Here is a 19,136-nt window from a genome sequence, read left to right as displayed (position 1 = left end):
TTCAGATTGTCAATCGGTGGTGAGTGATGTGCCTCAGGGGTCAGTGATGGGACTACAATTGTTGACGCTTTACACAGATGATTTGGAGTTGGGGACCAGGTGTAGTGTGTCAAGAAAATTGCAGATGACACTCAGATAAGTGGCAGAGCAAAGTGTGCAGAGGACTCTGAAAGTCTGCAAAGGGCTATAATAGTCTCATGAATAGGCAAGGATCTGGTAGATGGAGAGGAATATTGCTCAATGTGACGTCATCCATTTTGGTAAGAACAGAAAACACAGCACAACTGATGATTATTAAATGGTAAAATATTGCAGCATGTTGCTGTGCAGAGCGACCTGGGTACCCTTGTGCATGAATCGCAAGGAGTTGTTTTGAAGGTGCAGCAAGTCATTAAGTAGACAAATGATATGTTATCTTTCATTGCTGGAGGGATGCAGTTTAAAAAAAAGCGAGGTTATGTTGCAACTATATAAGGTTCTGGTGAGACTACTACACCCGAAGTACTGTGTACAGTTTTGATCTCCTTACCTGAGAAAGAATTTAATCCCACTGGAGGGGATGCCGAGGAGATTCACTTGGTTGATTTCGAAGTTGAGAAGTTTGGCTTATGAGGAGCGATTAAGTAGATTGGGACGAGACTCATTATAATCAGGGGAGATCATGTAGAAAGATATGGGATTATGAAGGGATTAGATATGGTAGAAACAGGGAAATTATTTCAGGCGCAGATGAAATTAGAACTGGGGGTGTGGCCTAAAAAATAAGGGGGAACAGCTTTCGGACTGAGTTGAGGAGTAACTTCTTCACACAAAGTGTTGTGAATCTGTGGAACTTCCAGCCCAGTGAAGCAGTTGAGGCTACCTCATTCACTTTTTTTTACGGCAAGGATAGGTAATTTTTTGAATAGTAATGGAATGAAGGGCCATGGTTAGTGGGCTGGTACGTGGAGCCGAGTCCTCGAAAAAAACCACCCATGATCTTGCTGAAGGGGGAATATGCACGAGGGGCCGGATGGTCTACTCGAACTCTTCGTTCTTATGTTCTTGTGTTTAAACTTCGCCACCGACTTTCTTTTTTGTAACTTCGAATAAACATTTTCCCCTTTCCGATTGTATTGAGATTTGAATGAAAAATTCCTATCATTTGCTGCAATTTTTTAAAACACGAAGATTCATCCTGAATAGAACTGAATGGCTTACCGTTCTGGTTGTTTCAAACTTGGCTTGTTTACAGCATTTCTTTTTTTGACAATGTGCCCTTTTTTAACACAGAATACATAACTTGATTTTTAAGTGTTTTATTGATGTTAAACCCTTTGTTGGTGCCCACAAAATTTTGAGTCCTTTTTATTAATTTCCCGAGTACTATAAGTAAATTAAGTGGTTATTTTACCTCTATTTCCTGCTCCCCCCAACTTTTTTTTGTTTTCTGACAATACTAAATTAAACCAATTGCTCCTGTCGAAGGTGTAACGTTACCCCCCTAATTTAACATTCCTTCCCACGGCCTTTCTTAAAAACTTCAGCAACAGGAACGCCTCTGTTTCTCTCCCAGCGTAACCAGATCGTTTCCACCCTGCCCCACCCAACCCCCACCCGAATTAAGCGCGCCTCTTTACTGTAACACTTTCATTCCCTGTAAGTGCAGAACAACAGCAATCAGTTTTACCTTTCCGACCCCACAAGAGTTGAGGTATATCCTGAATTTTGACAATCTATGGTGCACCTCCTGATTGAAATGTAAGGTGAACATGTTTTGTTTTTTTTTAATCAAAATATACTCACCCCGTTCTGGAAGATACAGTTAGCGGATCGTCGATGTTCCAAGGACATCCCGCACTGTTGCTAAACTGGAGTAGAGAATTCTATTTTGGTAGCTGGATAACATCAGAGAGTTCTAAGGAAACCAAATTTGATTTAAAATTGAAACGCTTGCAAAGGTCAACGAAACTCAATCCTCAATGCGTAATAAAATTTTATTTAAAACTACTTTTATTTCAACATTGAAATTTTAAAATCAAAACCATTGCAAAGTAACAATATTCAGAATATGCAAACATGCAATTAAGACAAGGCAAACTTACTTCAACCGAAGGGGACATTTATGATTTCATCGACACAGCAAATGAGCGTGGAAGCATTCTCGGTCAAAAGAAATTTGTCTTGTCTTAATTGCGTGTTTGTATTATCTGAATAATTTTAATTTGCAATGTTTTTGATTCCAACATTCCAATGTTTAATAAATCTAGTCATTAAAATAAACGTTTATTACACTTTGAAGACTAAGTTGCTTTTACTTTCGCAAGAGTTTACTGATCAAAGTAACTTTTTTTTTCTTTCCGGCCACCAGAACCAGAATTCCCCACTTTAACCATCTATGTACTTTTTTATAAAATATTTGATATTATGTATGTTATTTTTGGGACATTTAAAAAAAATCAACATGGAATAATTCGTTGAATGTAAATTTCCCAGTACCATGCAAGGACAGGAACAAAATTTCATGGATCTTCGTTCTAGGATTCCAGAAAATTAGCCCAGTACTGTTATTAGCATTTTCTTCCCATTTCTTTCTGGCTCTTTTGTCATTTCCTTATCATTGTCCCAGGTGCATGCGGCTACTAATGTTTTTCACCAACACATTACCTCTGGTTCCGACATTCTGATTTGAATGAAGTGCTTTGGCAGTCGGTACTCTTTCCGCACACTCAAACCTCAGATCTCGTAGAGTTTTAGCCTGATATGTTATGACATTTTAAATGCTCCTCTAAATGTGTGTGTGTTTTAATAACGTGATGTTCCCCAATCCTACAACAATTTCAGTCTATGATTTCCGACTGTCCATCATCCTCTTAGTAGAAAGAGGATTTCCCTCAAATTCCCTCTAAATCTCCTGCCAGAACCTTATATTTAAATATATGAGCCTATCTCCTCTGGTCATTGACAGCTTTATTAATTTGATAATTCCCTACCCATGTACCTCAAAATCTATACACTCCGATCGTTACCCCACCCCTATTCCTCACCCCCGTCCCCCGCCTCAGCGTTCACTGTTCTAGGGAAAACAACCAAGCCAAGCGGAGCTTCTCTTTGTAGTGGTAATTCCCTTGGTCCGGCAACGTCGTAAATCTCCTTTACGCCCTCTCTCGCCACACAACCCTTATATGGTGTAATGACCAGAAATGCAGAACGAACACGAGCTATGCCCTGAAGTTTGCTTTATTCAGCTCCATCGTAAGCGCCCTGCTCTTATATTCTATATCTCGGTGAATAAATGCAAGTGTGCCACATTCCTACCTATTCACCCATCCTAAGCCCAATTCCATCCCACTCCCCCCCAACCAACGCCACCCATGTAATGTCATGCTGGCCCAGCATCTCTCGTTGAAGCGCTCCATTTCTTAAGCATTTTGCATAAGTACCTTTCCCTTTCGAGAACAACAAGTCTCTCCCTAGCTCTCTGTGCAATGTGATGCACTCACATGCATCTATCGAACAAATATTCAGTCTCTTTTCATGCTGAAGTTTAACTCTCAATTGTAAGAGAAAACGTTTCGGCCATAATTCCCCCTCCCCCCCCCACCATCCCCCCACCCCCCGACCCCCCCCCCCCCCACCACCCCCCCCCCACCCCGCCCCCCGGCACAGACACACACACACAATTTTAGCAACGGTTCCTTATCCGAACAAGCATTAGTAGAGCAACTATAGTATTCCATTAATAGGCAAGTGGTAAGAATGAACAGTGACTACACTATCGTAGTTGATGTGTTCACAAATCCCTTCTCCAGTGGCACCACATGATCTCTGATGGTGTTGTGCTTTGGTGATCACTTCAAGTGTTTGCTTTCATCAACTTTTATTCAACATCGTTTATGTCATTTAACAACATCTCTCATTGTCAGATTCTAAGATGGGCAGTATTCTTGTGCAGGAAAACATACGAAAAATAATGCTTCAGTTTGGAGAGAAATCATTTATTGCCTTAAATTCTTTCTAACCTTTCACCAATTTGGAAAAATATGCCCAAGGAATTTTCAGCGCATTCTTTAGTTCTCCTCTGAATTTCCTTTGGGTCGCTGCATAAATGCAGGTGTTAGAACAGGAACTCAGGTACATGAGCAGATATCCACTCTCGGTGGCGATATACCCCGGATTGGAGTAATCTCCTTGATGGTAAACGCTGTTCGACATTCTGGTGGCTGCAAAACTCCCAACAGCTGTTAACCACAAAATTATGAAGCTGCCTGATATCGTGAAGAGTAGAAGGATGGATTTTCTTCTGCTCTTCACTTCTGGGTCACTCTGACTCTCACTTCCCCTATTCCGGAAACCTCTGCGTACACGATTTGCCAGCAAAATACGTCTGACAGTTAAAGAATTAAACAACATCATGAGAGCAAAAGGCAACAGCACAACTGAGCTGGACTGCATCCAACTGTACACAGACCATGCGGGCAATGTATAAACGGCCTGCGTTGTCCGACAGCCCCAGTGCACATTGTCAATGATTCGTTCAGCTTCGTACGAAAAGAACATAGGAACACCTTTTAAATAGGTCAAAGCTGAGGCCGTCACTATAATCGTAGTTGCAGTTCTCTTCGTGCAATATTTCTCTTTAAAGTTCGGACAACAGATGGAAACAAAGCGGTCAAATGTAAATGAAACTGTGAACCACACTGACATATCCAAAGTAACAAAAGCAATGTACAGAATGAACTTACAAACAGCAGTGTAGGACAGAATGGAGTACGGAAAGTGATAATTGAAGATCAGATACACGACTACATTGAACACCATGATCAGCAGATCCGCTACAGCCATAGCCACCATGTAGACAGAGATACATTTGGAGAGACCACAATTTCCTCTGGAGAGGATCACGATGGTCATAATGTTCGCTGCAAGAAGAGGAAGGAAAATAAGAACATTTCAGTCAATCTAAAAGAAAGGATTATCTATTTGACTACTTAGCAGAGTGTGTGCATGTGCCATGGAAACAGAGCACTTTAATGGGAATGAGGGAATAAAAGGATAAAAATCAATACCAAATTAAATAATCTCTCCCAGAAGAAAAGAGAATCGACTATGTTGGAGAACATAAATAAGAACATAAGAACATAAGAAATAGGAGCAGGAGTAGGCCATCTGGCCCTTCGAGCCTGCCCCGCCATTCAATAAGATCATGGCTGATCTGTCGTGGCTCAGTTCCACTTTCCCGCCCTCTCCCCATAACCCTTAATCCCCTCTCTTATCAGAGGAAAGGCATGGGGGGCGTGGAAGATGGCTGGGGGGGTGGTGGGGGAGGAGTATTATAAGTTTTAAGCACCGATTGAAGGGGAATATTCAACAGCGACACACAAGCGGGAGATTCTTCCTCAACAGTGAGCGCAGTGCAAAAATGCTGGAAATCAAGTCAGGCAGCCTATGTGGAAATGCAAGCAGAGATAACCTTTCAATTCTGTGGGCTGTCAATAGAAGTATAAACGCTAATTCTTTCTTTTCTCATTATATCACTTGTTTAGCGTGCATGTAGTTCCACATTTAGCGTCACCATGGTGCTGCCGACACTCGGGTATGCTGGGTGACTATCCTCCCCTGTTCTCCTGAGCACCATGTGCCACCTGACGTGGTGTTTATCTCCAACGCTTTCTGCTTGATTTCAGCATTCTTGTCCTGTCCATAATGTTTTTTTTTGTTGTTCTTGTATATGTCCGTAAAGCTGAATGATGGACGGGGGTTAATCACCAGCGGAGGCCTACAGGGAAACTTCAACGGGGCTCCAATGATTTCCATTGTCATTTTTTTTTCAGCTGACATTTGCAATTCCAGATAATTCGTACCATTAATGGGAAGAGCTTCAAGGGTGAAGTAGATATTCATCTCTCACAGTTGGCATCGGAGCAAAAAAAGGCATTTCCCCACATTGAGTTCGAATCAGTGCAAAAACAATCTGAGAGACATGGATGCCACATCGTCTATTCTGTGGCACAAGTGGAGTCCAGTGATGACATATAAGATTTTATTTTCACTTACTGTCACTATACCTACGTGTATCAAATCGTGGAAATTACTGCAACACTATGTTTTATATTGCTTATGCCTGGTGAAGCTCGTGAAATCCCTCTGGCCCATTGAGATGACTAGCAATTGATTTCATGTTGCATCGTTTCATTATAGGATAACATAGCAGCTCGGCAAAGAAGCTGAGGACATGTTGGTCTTTATCGCCTTAAAATGAACTTTTAACATAGACAGCCACCTCAAAGGTTGCCAGGGCGTTAGATACAGCCGATGGTTTACCCCTGGCTGCATAATGTACTCCACCTTGAATAGTAAGAGCCTGAGTACATCCCACAATAACATGACGAGATCTTCAGTAGCGAGTTAAGCCACCTGGAGGAATCTCCGGATGCACATTGAAGCATTTGTTGTTCTTTAAACAAATGATGGACAAATTATCTTTCAAAGAGGTGGGATGGAAATGACTGTAGCTCGAATAATCGTTAATTGCATATAAAGCCTTTACAGTTATAATTGGGAACAGAGCAGAGCTGCCTACTGTACACATAGGAAGACAATTCTGGGCCAGGGAAATAAATTTCAAGCTGCCGTTGTCCGCGATTTGTTCACCTGGATGATGTCTCGCCTCCTGCATGAAATTTTGGAGGAGCACTTTATGATATTATGATGGGCAAGTTGTTAAAATGATCAGTGACGACACAAAAGTCAGATAGTCTCATAACTATTCATCGACAGGATATATTCGGACTTACCTGGAACACCAAAGGCCGCAAGCAGAGGATAGTAAATGTCCTTTATGAGCAGGATTACGGCTCGCACCATTTTAGGAAGAGGAGGGGAATTGTCTCCGAATTCTTATATTCCACGCAAAGTCGATCTCTCAAGTGTCAATGAGCACCATTTATGTAACAATCGAGACTCTGCTAATAAAATCAGGTGACATAATCTTGCACGTGATTAGTCGTTGTCACTAAACAAATAAAGATGCATTTTTTTGCCTCATTGCACCCGGGTCCAGATATTCGGTAATGATGCCCCTCAGCTCCAAGCTTCCAAGTCACCAAGCGGAATGGATTGGAATCTCAGAGGGAGTGCACTCTTGACGAACTAAAATCCCCGGAGCTGAAGTGTCTCAGGTTCTGTGTTTGATATTTTCGAAAAAAAGTATAGCTTGATGGAAAATGTTTAAAAGTGTCATCACTGGCATTAAATGATTCTGTTATTGGTGCGAACTCAATAAAAAAAAAGTTACTGGTGCAAACCAACGCTGCTTTCGCTGATAGTTATGCGACTCTAACATGATTGTTTTGAAGTTAGTTTAACATTTCTGTTGCTCATCTTATAGCGATGCTAATAGCAGCGACTAAACACTAACACTGTTGTGGTTTCAACAAAGACTTACACAACTCCAATCAGATATCTTTTTTTTGTACTGAAGCCCTCTTACAATGAGCCTTTTTTTCAACTTTGGGCATACTCAGCGAGACAGCCTTGAAAGCAGACGCATTGAAGTATTCCATGGATTCAGTATTCTCTGGGAGAAGAAATTACACTTCATTTTTGTATTAAACGGACGACCCCTTCCGCTGAGATAATTCCCTTTACTCCAAGACCGTCCTACAAGGAGAACCCCTGTTTCAGCAACCATCCTGTCAAGCACCTTATGTGTCTCAAGAAGGTCGATGAGTATTATATGTATCAATCAGGTCGTCTCTCATTCTTTTAAACAGGCACAAGCTGCTCAACGTCTCCTCATACGAAAATCCCTCCCTATCTAGTTTCAGCCTACTGAACTTATTCTGGTCTCCCTACATGTTGTTATTAAATATATTCAGCTTATTTACCACCACCATCATCTGTAGTAGAGAATTCCGCAGGCTCACCACCCTCTGAGTGAAGACGTCTCTCCTCACCTCAATCGTTAATGGCCCACCAATATTCAAAAGTCGTGACATCTCATTATTGATCCCCTTCCCACTCTGCCATCGAAATGGCATCCCAACATCCAATCTTTCCAAACATGTCAAATATTTTTTGCATTTTCAAATTGTTCTAATTTCCAGTTGATGCATGTACATTCAACTCATTCTCATCTCATGCTGGAAACACGCTTTCCCAGAAATCAGTCTGGTGTCAATTAGCTCCACTCCTTTCTCAGATCATGAGCCAAAACTGCACACAATACTTCTGTAGTGTTCACAGCAATGCCTTGGACATCTCCAGTCTGACATTCTTGTTCCTTCACTGAAGTCCTCTTTCAATGAAGGCCAGCCTATCAATTACCACCTGTCTGCTTGCCTTGCCTGCATGATTTCTTTAATATCTAGTAGGCAACGACATCGAGGTCTCTTTCTTTGTCGACACTTCCCCGTCTATCACGATATAAATAATATTCTAACATTCTTTTTCTCTGTCCAACGTTATTTACATTACATTTGCCCACATTGTACGGCATCTGTAATGTGTCTTCCCGCACACTTAACTTGCCTAAATCAACTTCTATCTCTAAGAATCCTCCATACCACTCAGGTTCCGCTCGCGTTTTGTGAGAGAAACGTTGCCAATGTTATTTCCGCTTCCCTCATCGAAATCACTGAAGCATCTTTTAAATAGCTGGGCCCAGCCCAGATCCCTGAGGGTTCCCGAAATCACTGCCTGTAACTTCGAAAATGTCCATTTGTCCCTACCCTTTGGTTTCAGCCTGCTAAACAATTCTTAATCCATGCCAAGTTAAGGTGAATGGGCAATGAGGAGGGAATTGTATAGGTATGTGAGCGAGAAGGAAAATGTGGAGTGTGATACCAGAATCAGACAAGGAAAGCTGGGAGGAGGCTGGGCTGGAAGTGGTAAGCAATATGGACTGATTTGGAAACCTGGCTTAGTTCAAAGTAATGCTTCAAATCGACACTTATATGAATGTCATTGGATGGTCACCCGGAACCTGTGACCCTGAATTAGCGATTTCAACATTACCTGCTTCAGCACTTTAACTTCATTTAATTAGAAATGTGATAGCCACCTTTTATGTAAGCTTCCCTTCCAGAATTGTCTTTGTTCGATTCGAAGTATTTACTAAACTGTCTCTGCTGGTTTGCAGTACCACGTGTCAGCCATGTTGGAAATTCAAATACTTGGCATTATTCCTTAGTATCATTTTCAGATAGTTTAGGGATGCATCACCTTCTATATTCTCTTTCAAAATGTATGAACACATTTCACTGCGACATTCACCAATACATTATCAACAACTTTCTGTTTTGCAAGACTGGCATTACAGTAGTTCAGTCCAGTACTCTCTAAGAATTCTCACACACTGAAACATTACTGGAACATTATGGGGAATTTACATTGTGACATATAGAAGCGTGAATGATCGGATTATGGACTCATATCCAGTTTCCACTTACCCGCTTGAAACCCAAACACCAGCCACTCACCCACACATTATCTCCTTCCTCCCTCGACCATCCTCTCGCCCCTCGCTCACCCCCTCCATCGCCCCACCCTCCCCCTCACACCCCCCTCACTCCCCCATATCCTCAACACTTCCCTCCCCCTCCCTCACCCCGCCACTCCCGTCCCCCTCCTCTCTCCCTCCCCTCCCTCCACAACTTTCCATCCCTCTTCCCTGCCCCTCCCTCCGCTCCTCCCTCCTTCCACACCCCTTCCCTACACTCACTCCCTCCCCCTCTCCCTCCGCCCTTCACCCCACAAAATATGTCTGTAAAAATATTTCCCAACTTTGTGGTAGTGACTCAACCAGAAAATGTCAAGATTGGGAAGGCCATTATTTTTGAATAACACCGCCGATATTAGAATTGAACCCACACTAATTCGTGTTACTCCACATTAAGGCCAGTTGTCCATTCATCTGAGAGAACCAATGTCCATTCATTAACAACAAAACAATAGTTTTCTCACTCCCAGTAAGTATGCAAAGGTTTGGTATCCTTTGGAATCTTCTAAGTTTTTCGGTTGAGTTTTCTGTCTGTGAGTTATTTATGGTTCGGCACCTTTCACTGGTTAGATTATGTGTTCACTTGGGAGATATCTGAATCTGGCAAAGTGTGTCGAGCCTAAAACCCTTTGCTCTTGGCAAGTGGCATTTGTGTGCTCTGTCTCCCTCAAGGATTGAAAGATGGCAGTTGCCAGCCAAATGTTTTTTTTGCCCCCCCACCCCCACCCCTTGCAATCTCTTCTGCACCTACCATGAACGATCAACTTTCCTACAATCGGAATCGTCCACCATTATCAGTAACATCAATTTCAAATCTTACAGGCTTTTGCTCGCTGAGTGTCTGCTTTAAATCAATTAGACAACATTCAAACACAAACAGGTTACTATTCAAGATTATTGTCTGACACTGAGATACAAATGTTTCATCTTGACTATCAGATGTACTTCTCATTTTAAAACTCCGAGTACTTTTAACAAAATATCAGCTTTTATAGGGAACACACAATTTTTAATGCATTTTGTCTCCAGCTCTGAAATCTTTACAAGCTGAACTTCACTACAATTTGAGCCGAGTTAATGAAATAATTTTGAATTCTGGCATTTAAATTATTGATATCGAGGAATGGACAAAACTAAGCTTTTAAGAATACTCCTCTTGCAAACCAGAGGCAGAATTCTGATCATAATTTGCCGCTACATTTTGCAGTGCAGCAAGTCTCCATCTGTCTGCTCATCCTCTGGGCAGGTTTCCGAACAGCAGCAGGTCAACTGATTGAGGAATCTTAGAGTCAACCTAGGATCTGTGACCGCACCGTGTGATGCATTAACACATGCATGCACAGCACAGACTGGGTGCTCATTTCAGCAATGCCAACTTCCAGCTATCTGCGTTAGATATCTCGGAAACTTCAGATGTAAAGAACGATAGAGAGATGGTTAAGAGTGTTAGAGTTTTCATCAGTTAGCAAGAAGGATGGCTTTATCTGTATATATTTTAAAGGTCAAGAATGGGGAATTGTAATACGTATGTCTATAGAGTTGGGCACAAATTAATTATGAGATCTTTGAATGGCAAAACAAATTCCATTGATTAGTCTAAATGTATGTTACTTTGAATCCCTGATGCCGGAGTACATTGAGTGAAAGATGTCTGCGACTGTGCTATGCTGTGAATAATTTGAAAATCTCTGTCACAGCAAGGGCCTGAAAAGTTTTAAGGTTATTTATAAGTATCACGAGTCGGCTAACATTAACATTGCAATGATGTTGCTGTGGAAATCACCTAGAAGCTACATGCTGGCGCGTTCTCAGGGACAGGGAGGCTGAACTTAACATCGCCAATGCATCTAACCAATATGTCATTCCTATTAGGAGGAAACCAGAGCATCTGAAGGAAAGCATACAGGCGTGGAGAGAACCTGACCCAAGAGAGGAATAAAACGAGGGTCTCTGGCGCTGTGAGATTTCAGTGCTAACAATTTTGCGACCAAAAAAATAACAGAACATACAAAATTGTATGCTTTGGGATTACAAGAAGGCAAATCAGGGCAGGGAAGGTTCCAAAAGGGTCACAATTATTATTCCAAACAATTTACTGGTTCACTGGAAGCCAATGGAATTGGAAGCAGTGAAACTTAACATTACTTTTGGTTGCTGATGGATCTTTTATGATGTGGGACATTAAAGGGACGTCATATTCTACTTTTACCTCCTGTCTCTTTCTTTATCTCTTCGTTATAGACCAGGGCTGTCAATCAGACGCCATGAATTTCTGATAGTGTCTGATCCAGCCCGCATGAGAGACAATAACGTGACGTTACAAAGAAGCATGTTGAGGGTGACTTCTCTTGTCAGAAAGAGAGTGGTTGACCATGTATCAGCTGAAGAATCACCAACAAAACTGGTGTCAATGGGAATCAAGGTCAACTTTTCTGCTAGTAGGAATCATACCTCACACAAATGAAAGTGGTTTAGGTGGTTACATTTCCAGGACATCGCTGTGGAAGTTCTTCAGGGTAGTGTTCACGGACCAACTATCTTCAATTCCTTCGTCAGTGACGTTCTGTCCATCAACAAATCAGAAGTGGCTTGCAAATGATTGCACAATTCCCAGCTCCTCTTCCAACTCCTCGCATAATGAAGCAGGACAAGTGCAGAAATGTTTACATTATATCCATGCTTGTGCTGACAAGTGGCAATATGCATTTGCATCGCAGTGGAAAGAGGAAGTTAGGAGTGAAGTAAGTGAGGCAACATATAGATTTTTTCACATAGGTTAAGCTGAGGACTGTATGAAGGGAGAAGAAGTGCAAAAAGAATTGGAAATGTGTCAGTGGGAAATTCAGTGAAATGAGGGAGAATACCTTATCTTCTGGCTTTGTTTGAATAAAACAGATGCAGTAAAAGCGAGGGAGAAAAAGAAACCGAGTTAGAAAGAGAGTGATGAAGACAGCGAGAATGAGAGCTGAAGCCCAGGCGTGTTAGGTAGGGGGAGAGGTAAGCAATTCATGAGATTTTACTCCACCATCCTTAAACTGGGGCGTAATGTAAACCGTCAATACACCAATATAAGCATAATATTAATTTTATACAATAACCAGTTAAGCTCCATAACATAAATTCAGAACCTCATTGAGTGGCAATCCAAATGTAAAACCTTATTCATGAAGCAGAAAAAAATGAGAAGACAAGTTGTGTGACCCATTGGGAAAGGAACACGTTGTGTTTGGTGAATAGCAGTGTGATCCATGCCAAGCATCACAGCATTTAGTGCTGTGTGCAGTGCCAATATATGGTGGACGAATGATACAGAATCAGACATGTTACTTACAACAAGCCTAATTTTCATGAAGTTCAGTGAAGTGACAAACTAAAATGGAAGATGGAAGTGAATGGATTTTTTGTCAAGTTTGCAGATGACACAAAAAATGGGAAAGCAAGTTACTGTGATGACACAAGGAGTCAACAGAGACGTATGGACTCGTTGCGACAGATGGGATAAACTTGGCAGATGGAATATAATGCAAAAACAACGTGAGCTTTTGTGCTTCACTCGGAAACAATAGATAAGCTGATTATTATTTAACTGAAGACATTCTGCAGAAAATTACAACACAGAAGGATTTAGGCGTCCTTGTATATACATCACAAATACAAGCATGCAGATTCAGCAGATAATTGGGAAGATAAACGGAATGTCTGCCTTTATTTCCAACAGAATGAAGAAAAAATGAGGGAAGGCACATTAAAACTGTGCAACAGGTAATTTTCACAACCCCTTGAATATTATGAATGCCTTCATTTGTTTTATCGAGGGGAAATCATACTGGCATTGGAGGCCGATCAGAGGAGTTTCCATAGTTTAAGCCAGCACTGCACTCAGTAGCTGGGACTCACCAATGCCACCAATAACCGAAGTCTACCACTTGTGATGTACAGATTGTACTGTACATTTACTCAGAAAATGATGATGAAACTTCAATGCGAAAGAATGAAGAGTCATAAGATGGTCTGCAGAAAGAGTTCAGAACCCTCACACAATCTAGTGATCCATTTCAATTTTTGGGAGCAGAGCCAAGTCAAATTTCAAAAGTTTTCGCAAGGGAAGCAAACAATCGATTGGGTGGAATGCTACCTTCTCACCCTGCCTTATTTCAATCTCCTTTGATTTTGAATTTCATTGATATGAAGAGATGCCATACTCGTTAGATGGATGGCACTTGTACCGAAATGCTGGAATCAAGTTGGAATGTGGATTCCATTATCTGAAATTTCTGCTCACACATGAATATTCGAATGTGATATATTTTGTGCCTAATCCAATACGTGTTGCAAATGACAGTGGGTACTGAAAGAGAATCCAATAAACCTGTCCAGGAAACCAGCACAAGCCAGGGAATCACAGATATTCATGTGAAAGAGATACAGGAACAGGCCACAGAGGAAGAGAAACAGGAATGGGAAAACGGGGAGGGAAGAGAGGTCAAAATGGTGTATGGAGAAGGGAACGCTAAATAACAGCCCCGGAAGTAGGACAACAAAACTTATTGGAGACATATCACAGATTAGTGCACACAGAGGAGGACCACATATACAACAAGGAGGAGATATTGCGAGATGCTCAGAGGTACCTGTAAAACATCCGAGTAGAATTATGTCATCGCTGCAGAGTCAAGATGGGTAAAACGACATGACCTAAAGGGCCATGGAGAAATAAGCAGATGGATTTGATAGGGCCCTTAAACAAAGTGTAAGGAAAGACCTCTTATCTGGTGATCATTTATCAGTCTCCATGTTAGGCTGAAGCATTCCCGTGCAAAGATGCTACAGCCAAAAACAATGGTTTTGATTGATAAATGAAATAATACTTCGTTCAGGCATGCCTCTACACTTGGATTCTGATCTGGGAACCAACTTCACAGGGATATTTGTTAAGCGAAGAAAGCTTTGTAAATATATAAACTCACTCATATACCAAGATGCTGGCGAGCTATGATAGAAGGTGCCCGGGTTTTGGCATAACGTTTCTCCAATATGGAGTGTTTCGAACAATCCAAGAAATTACAAAGCTGAGCTACATTGGGAACAAATTGTCAATACAGGAACTGCCCTCAAGATGATCATTCATGAGATGGTTGTCATGTGTACAGAGGGACTTCAACAATGTATGACATTGGATTGAATCTAGGCAGTAAGAGGAGGGACATGTGCAGTAATTGGAAGAGTATTTGCACTTATATACAAGGCAGTTCAGAAAACGCAAGTAATCTAGTTGTATCCATGAAGATGGAGGTAGGAAACACAAAGACCTTGCACTATTTACCTTAGGTGCTTGGCTTCCAGGCTGGATAGTCTCTCTGAATTCACCGTTCCTTCACGGAACTTTATTATTGAATTGTGATCCTAATGTTAGCCGTGATTGTACATCTAATCACAAATTGATTTGCACGACTTTCTAAATGCACGGACGTTACAGCATCAGTGGCAGCAGATAGGGTAAGGAAGGGAGAAATAGGAAATTCGAAAGAAGTAGTAAGAACTAAGTTTAGATACTGAGAAATATCCATTTAGTTGCTTCAAGAGGTCTTTGCCCAACGACCGAGAGCGGCAAATGATGTGGGCGGGGGCAGGTGGGGCAGGAAGAGTGGAATAGGCTTGTAAAACACAGGACCAAAGGTTTACTGACACTAACTAAACTGACTTGAGAGTAAACGATCTTAGGTTATGGAGAGGCCTGACATGGGCTGTTGTTTAACAAACAGCACCATATGAATAAAAACTATTTCTCATTTAAAACATGAATATTGAATTTATAAAGTGGACGCAATTTCATTTTAGTGACATTGTGTGAACGTTTCAGACAACGGCAAAACTCAGCAGGCCTTGTGGAGATGAAGAATGAGATAGTGCTTGCATTCCAGAGGACAACATTTCGAGTGAATGCAGGTTGCATTTTATCAGCAGTTGTCCGAAACAAGACGCTATTCATGTTTAAATCCGCACTGTTTTTTGGACCACTTATCTCATTCTTATGATTATTTTGCTGATTTTAAATTTCCACTCCTCACAATGTCACGAAACTACTGTGAGGTCACTGCCATTTCTGAATAGCCCGAAATGAGTTGGCGCTGTTATCGCGGAATAGTCAATAATGATAAATGTAATCTTGAAAAATAGTAAAAAAAAGGACACTCATTATCATCGGGATTTTAATTTATATGTCAATGTTCACACCAAGTCGGTTAAGGCAGCCTTGAGAAGGAGTTCACAGAATGTATCTGTGATAGCTTCCTTGAACAGTTTGTAATGGAAATTATGAGAGAGCAAGCTAACGTAGACATGGTCCTGTGTAATGAGACAGGAAGAATTATTGATCTTACAATAATCCCCTCGGAAGAAGCAATCACTGTATTCTTGAATTTAAAATACAGATGGAGTGTGAGAAGGTAAAATCCAATACCCGTGGCTGTGCGTAAGACAGAATAGAATACAATGGAATAAAGGAGGAATTGACTCAGGTAGAATGGGAGCAAAAAACTATGGTGGGACAATTGAGGAACAGTGGAGGACTTACAAAGAGATTTCTCACAGTACACAACAAAGGTATTTACCAGTGATTAGGAAGGACTGCAGAAAAAGAGACAATTAGCCATGGACATCGAAGCAAAGAAAGGAAGGTATTAAATTGAAAGAAAATACATACAGAGTGTCAAAGATTAGTGGGAAACTAGAGGATTGGGAAATATTTAAGGGTCCATAATGCCATGAAAAAGGTAGAAAGAAAGGTAAGACTCTGAGATAATTTACTCTCATATTCCCTCAGAGTATAAAAAGAGAGCAAAAATTTCTGGTAATATATGAAATGAAAAAGGGTGGCTAAAATAATCATTGATCCTTGAGCGGATGAGAAGGGAGATGCACTAACTGAAAATGAGAAAATTCCTGAGGAGTAGAGCAGTATTTTGAGTCAAAATATAGCATATGTGACGCCATTGTTTTAAAAAAGTTAGACGAACGGCGGGTAATTATAGGTCAGTTAGCTTAAATTCTATTCTAGGCAAAATGTTTGAATCGATCACCAAGGAAAAAATAGCGAAACATCTGGGTATAAATTGTCCCATCAGTAAGGCATAGCACGGGTTCATGAAGGGAGGGTCATGTTTGACTAATTTGGTGGAATTCGTTGAGAACTTTACACGTGCGGTGGACAATAGGGAACCTGTGGATGTGATGTTTCTGGATTTCCAGAAGGCATTTGACAAGTTGCTGCACCAAAGACTGCTGCATCAGATAAAAGTGCACCGTGTTGTGGGTAATGTATTAGCACGGATAGAAGATTGGTTAACTAACAGTAAGCTAAGAATGGGCATAAATGGTTGTTTTTCAGATTGTCAATCGGTGGCGAGTGATGTGCCTCAGGGATCAGTGATGGGACTACACTTGTTTACGCTTTACATAGATGATTTGGAGTTGGGGACCAGATGTCGTGTGTCAAGAAAATTGCAGATGACACTCAGATGAGTGGCAGAGCAAAGTGTGCAGAGAACGCTGAAAGTCTGCAAAGGGCTATAATACTCGAATGAATAGGCAAGAATCTGGTAAATGGAGAGCAATATTGCTAAATGTGACGTCATCTACTTTGGTAAGAACAGAAAACACAGCACAACTGATTATTATTAAATGGTAAAATATTGCAGCATGTTGCTGTGCAGAGCGACCTGGGTATCCTTGTGCATGAATCGCAAGGAGTTGTTGTGCAGGTGCAGCAAGTCATTAAGATGACAAATGATATGTTATCTTTCATTCCTGGAGGGATGGAGTTTAAAAAACAGTGAGGCTACTTTGCAGCTATATAAGGTTCTGGTGAAACAACACCTGAAGTAATGTGTACAGTTTTGGTCTCCTTACTTGAGAAAGAACGTACTGGCACTGGAGGGGATGCAGAGGAGATTCACTCGGTTGAATTCGAAGTTGAGAAGTTTGGCTTATGAAGAGAGATTGAGTAGATTGGGACTAGACTCATTAGAATTGAGAAGAATCAGGGGAGATCTTTTAGAAACATATGGGATTATGAAGGGATTAGCTATGGTAGAAACAGGAAAAATATTTCCAGTGCAGATGAAATTAGAACTGGGGTATGGTCTCAAAATAAGGGGGAACAGATTTCGGACTGAGCTGAGGACGAAGTTCTTCACACAAAGTGTTGTGAATCTGTGGAATTTCCAGCCCAGTGAAGCAGTTCAGGCTACCTCATTGACATTTTTTTTAAACGGCAAGGATAAATAATTTTTTGAACAGTAAAGGAATGAAGGGCCATGGTTAGTGGGCTGGTAAGTGGAGCCGAGTCCTCGAAAAAATCACCCATGATCTTGCTGATGGGGGACCATGCACGACGGGCCGGATGGTCTCCTCGAACTCTGAGTTCTTATTTTCTTGTGTTTAAATTGCGCCATCCACTTTCTTTTGTGCAACTTCGAATAAACATTTTCCCCTTTCAGATTGTATTTCGATTTGAATTAACAATTCCTATCATTTGATGCAAATTTTTAAAATACGAAGAATCACCCTGAATAGAACTGAATGGCTTAACGTTCTGGTTGTTTCAAACTTGGCTTGTTTACAACATTTTTTTGACAATGTGCCCCTTTTTTAACACAGAAAACATAACTAGATTTTTAATTGTTTTATTGATGTTAAACACCTTTGTTGGTGTTTACAAAATTTTGAGTTCTTTTTATAAATTTCCCCAGTTCTGTAAGTAAATCAAATGGTTATTTTCCCTCTATTTCCTGATTCTCCCAACTTTTTATGTTTCCTGAGAATACTAAATTAAATCAATCGCTCTGTCGAAGGTGTAACGTTCCCCCCAAATTTAACATTCCTTCTCCACGGCCTTTCTTTAAAACTTCAGTAACAGTAACGCCTCTGTTTCTCTCCCAGCGTAACCAGGTCGTTTCCAGCCTACCCCCACCCCGCGCCCCACCCCGGCCCAGCCGAATTTAGCGCTGTTATATGCATTTTTTTTCCAATCCTTTCTGGCTCTTTTGTCATTTCCTTATCATTGTCCCAGGCGCATGTGGCTACTAATGTTTTTCACCAACACATTACCTCTGGTTCCGACATTCTGATTTGAATGAAGTGCTTTGGCAGTCGGTGCTCTTTCCGCACACTCAAACCTCTTATCTCGTAGAGTTTTAGCCTGATATATTATGGCATTTTAAGTGCTCCTCTAAATGTGTGTGTGTGTTTTTAATACCGTGATGTTCCCCAATTCTACAACAATTTCAGTCTATGATTTCTGACTCTCCATCATCCCCTTGCGAGACAGAGCATTTTCCTCAAATTTCCTCCAAATCTCCCGCCAGAACCTTATATTTAAATATTTGAACCTATGTCCTCTGGTCATTGACAGCTTTAAGAATTTGATAATTGCCCACCTATGTACCTCAAAATCTGTACACTCCGATCGTTACCCCACCCCTATTCCTCACCCCCATCCCCCGCCCCAGCGTTCACTGTTCTAGGGAAAACAAACAAGCCAAGCTGAGCTTCTCTTTGTAGTGGTAATTCCCTTGAGCAGGCAGCATCGTAAATCTCCTTTACGCCCTCTCTCGCCACACAACCTTTATCTGGTGTGATGACCAGAAATGCAGAC

General features: G+C 41.2%; 1 protein-coding gene across 1 annotated transcript; it reads right to left on the bottom strand.

The window, feature by feature from the left end:
• Positions 1-3,996: 3,996 nt before the first annotated feature.
• Positions 3,997-6,846, bottom strand: LOC145351333 (putative G-protein coupled receptor 139). The gene is made up of 2 exons (XM_080200952.1): positions 6,777-6,846; positions 3,997-4,901 (listed from the first exon to the last, which is right to left on the bottom strand). Exons 1-2 carry the CDS (start codon positions 6,844-6,846, stop codon positions 3,997-3,999), a joined length of 975 nt encoding a protein of 324 aa, XP_080057078.1.
• Between the last annotated feature and the right edge of the window lie 12,290 nt (positions 6,847-19,136).

This window comes from Carcharhinus amblyrhynchos, chromosome 13 (assembly GCF_965287045.1).
Source record: "Carcharhinus amblyrhynchos chromosome 13, sCarAmb.v2.hapA, whole genome shotgun sequence".
Lineage (NCBI taxonomy): Eukaryota > Metazoa > Chordata > Chondrichthyes > Carcharhiniformes > Carcharhinidae > Carcharhinus > Carcharhinus amblyrhynchos.
The sequence above is the reverse complement of the archived record's forward strand: the minus strand, read 5'-3'. Positions and strand labels throughout refer to the sequence as shown.

Excerpts from the sequence above, each read along its gene's own strand:
- LOC145351333 (XM_080200952.1), bottom strand. The coding sequence starts at position 6,846 with ATGGTGCGAGCCGTAATCCTGCTCATAAAGGACATTTACTATCCTCTG. Across the intron at positions 4,902-6,776 it reads TGCGGCCTTTGGTGTTCCAG|CGAACATTATGACCATCGTG; the intron begins GTAAGTCCGAAT and ends CTCTTCTTGCAG.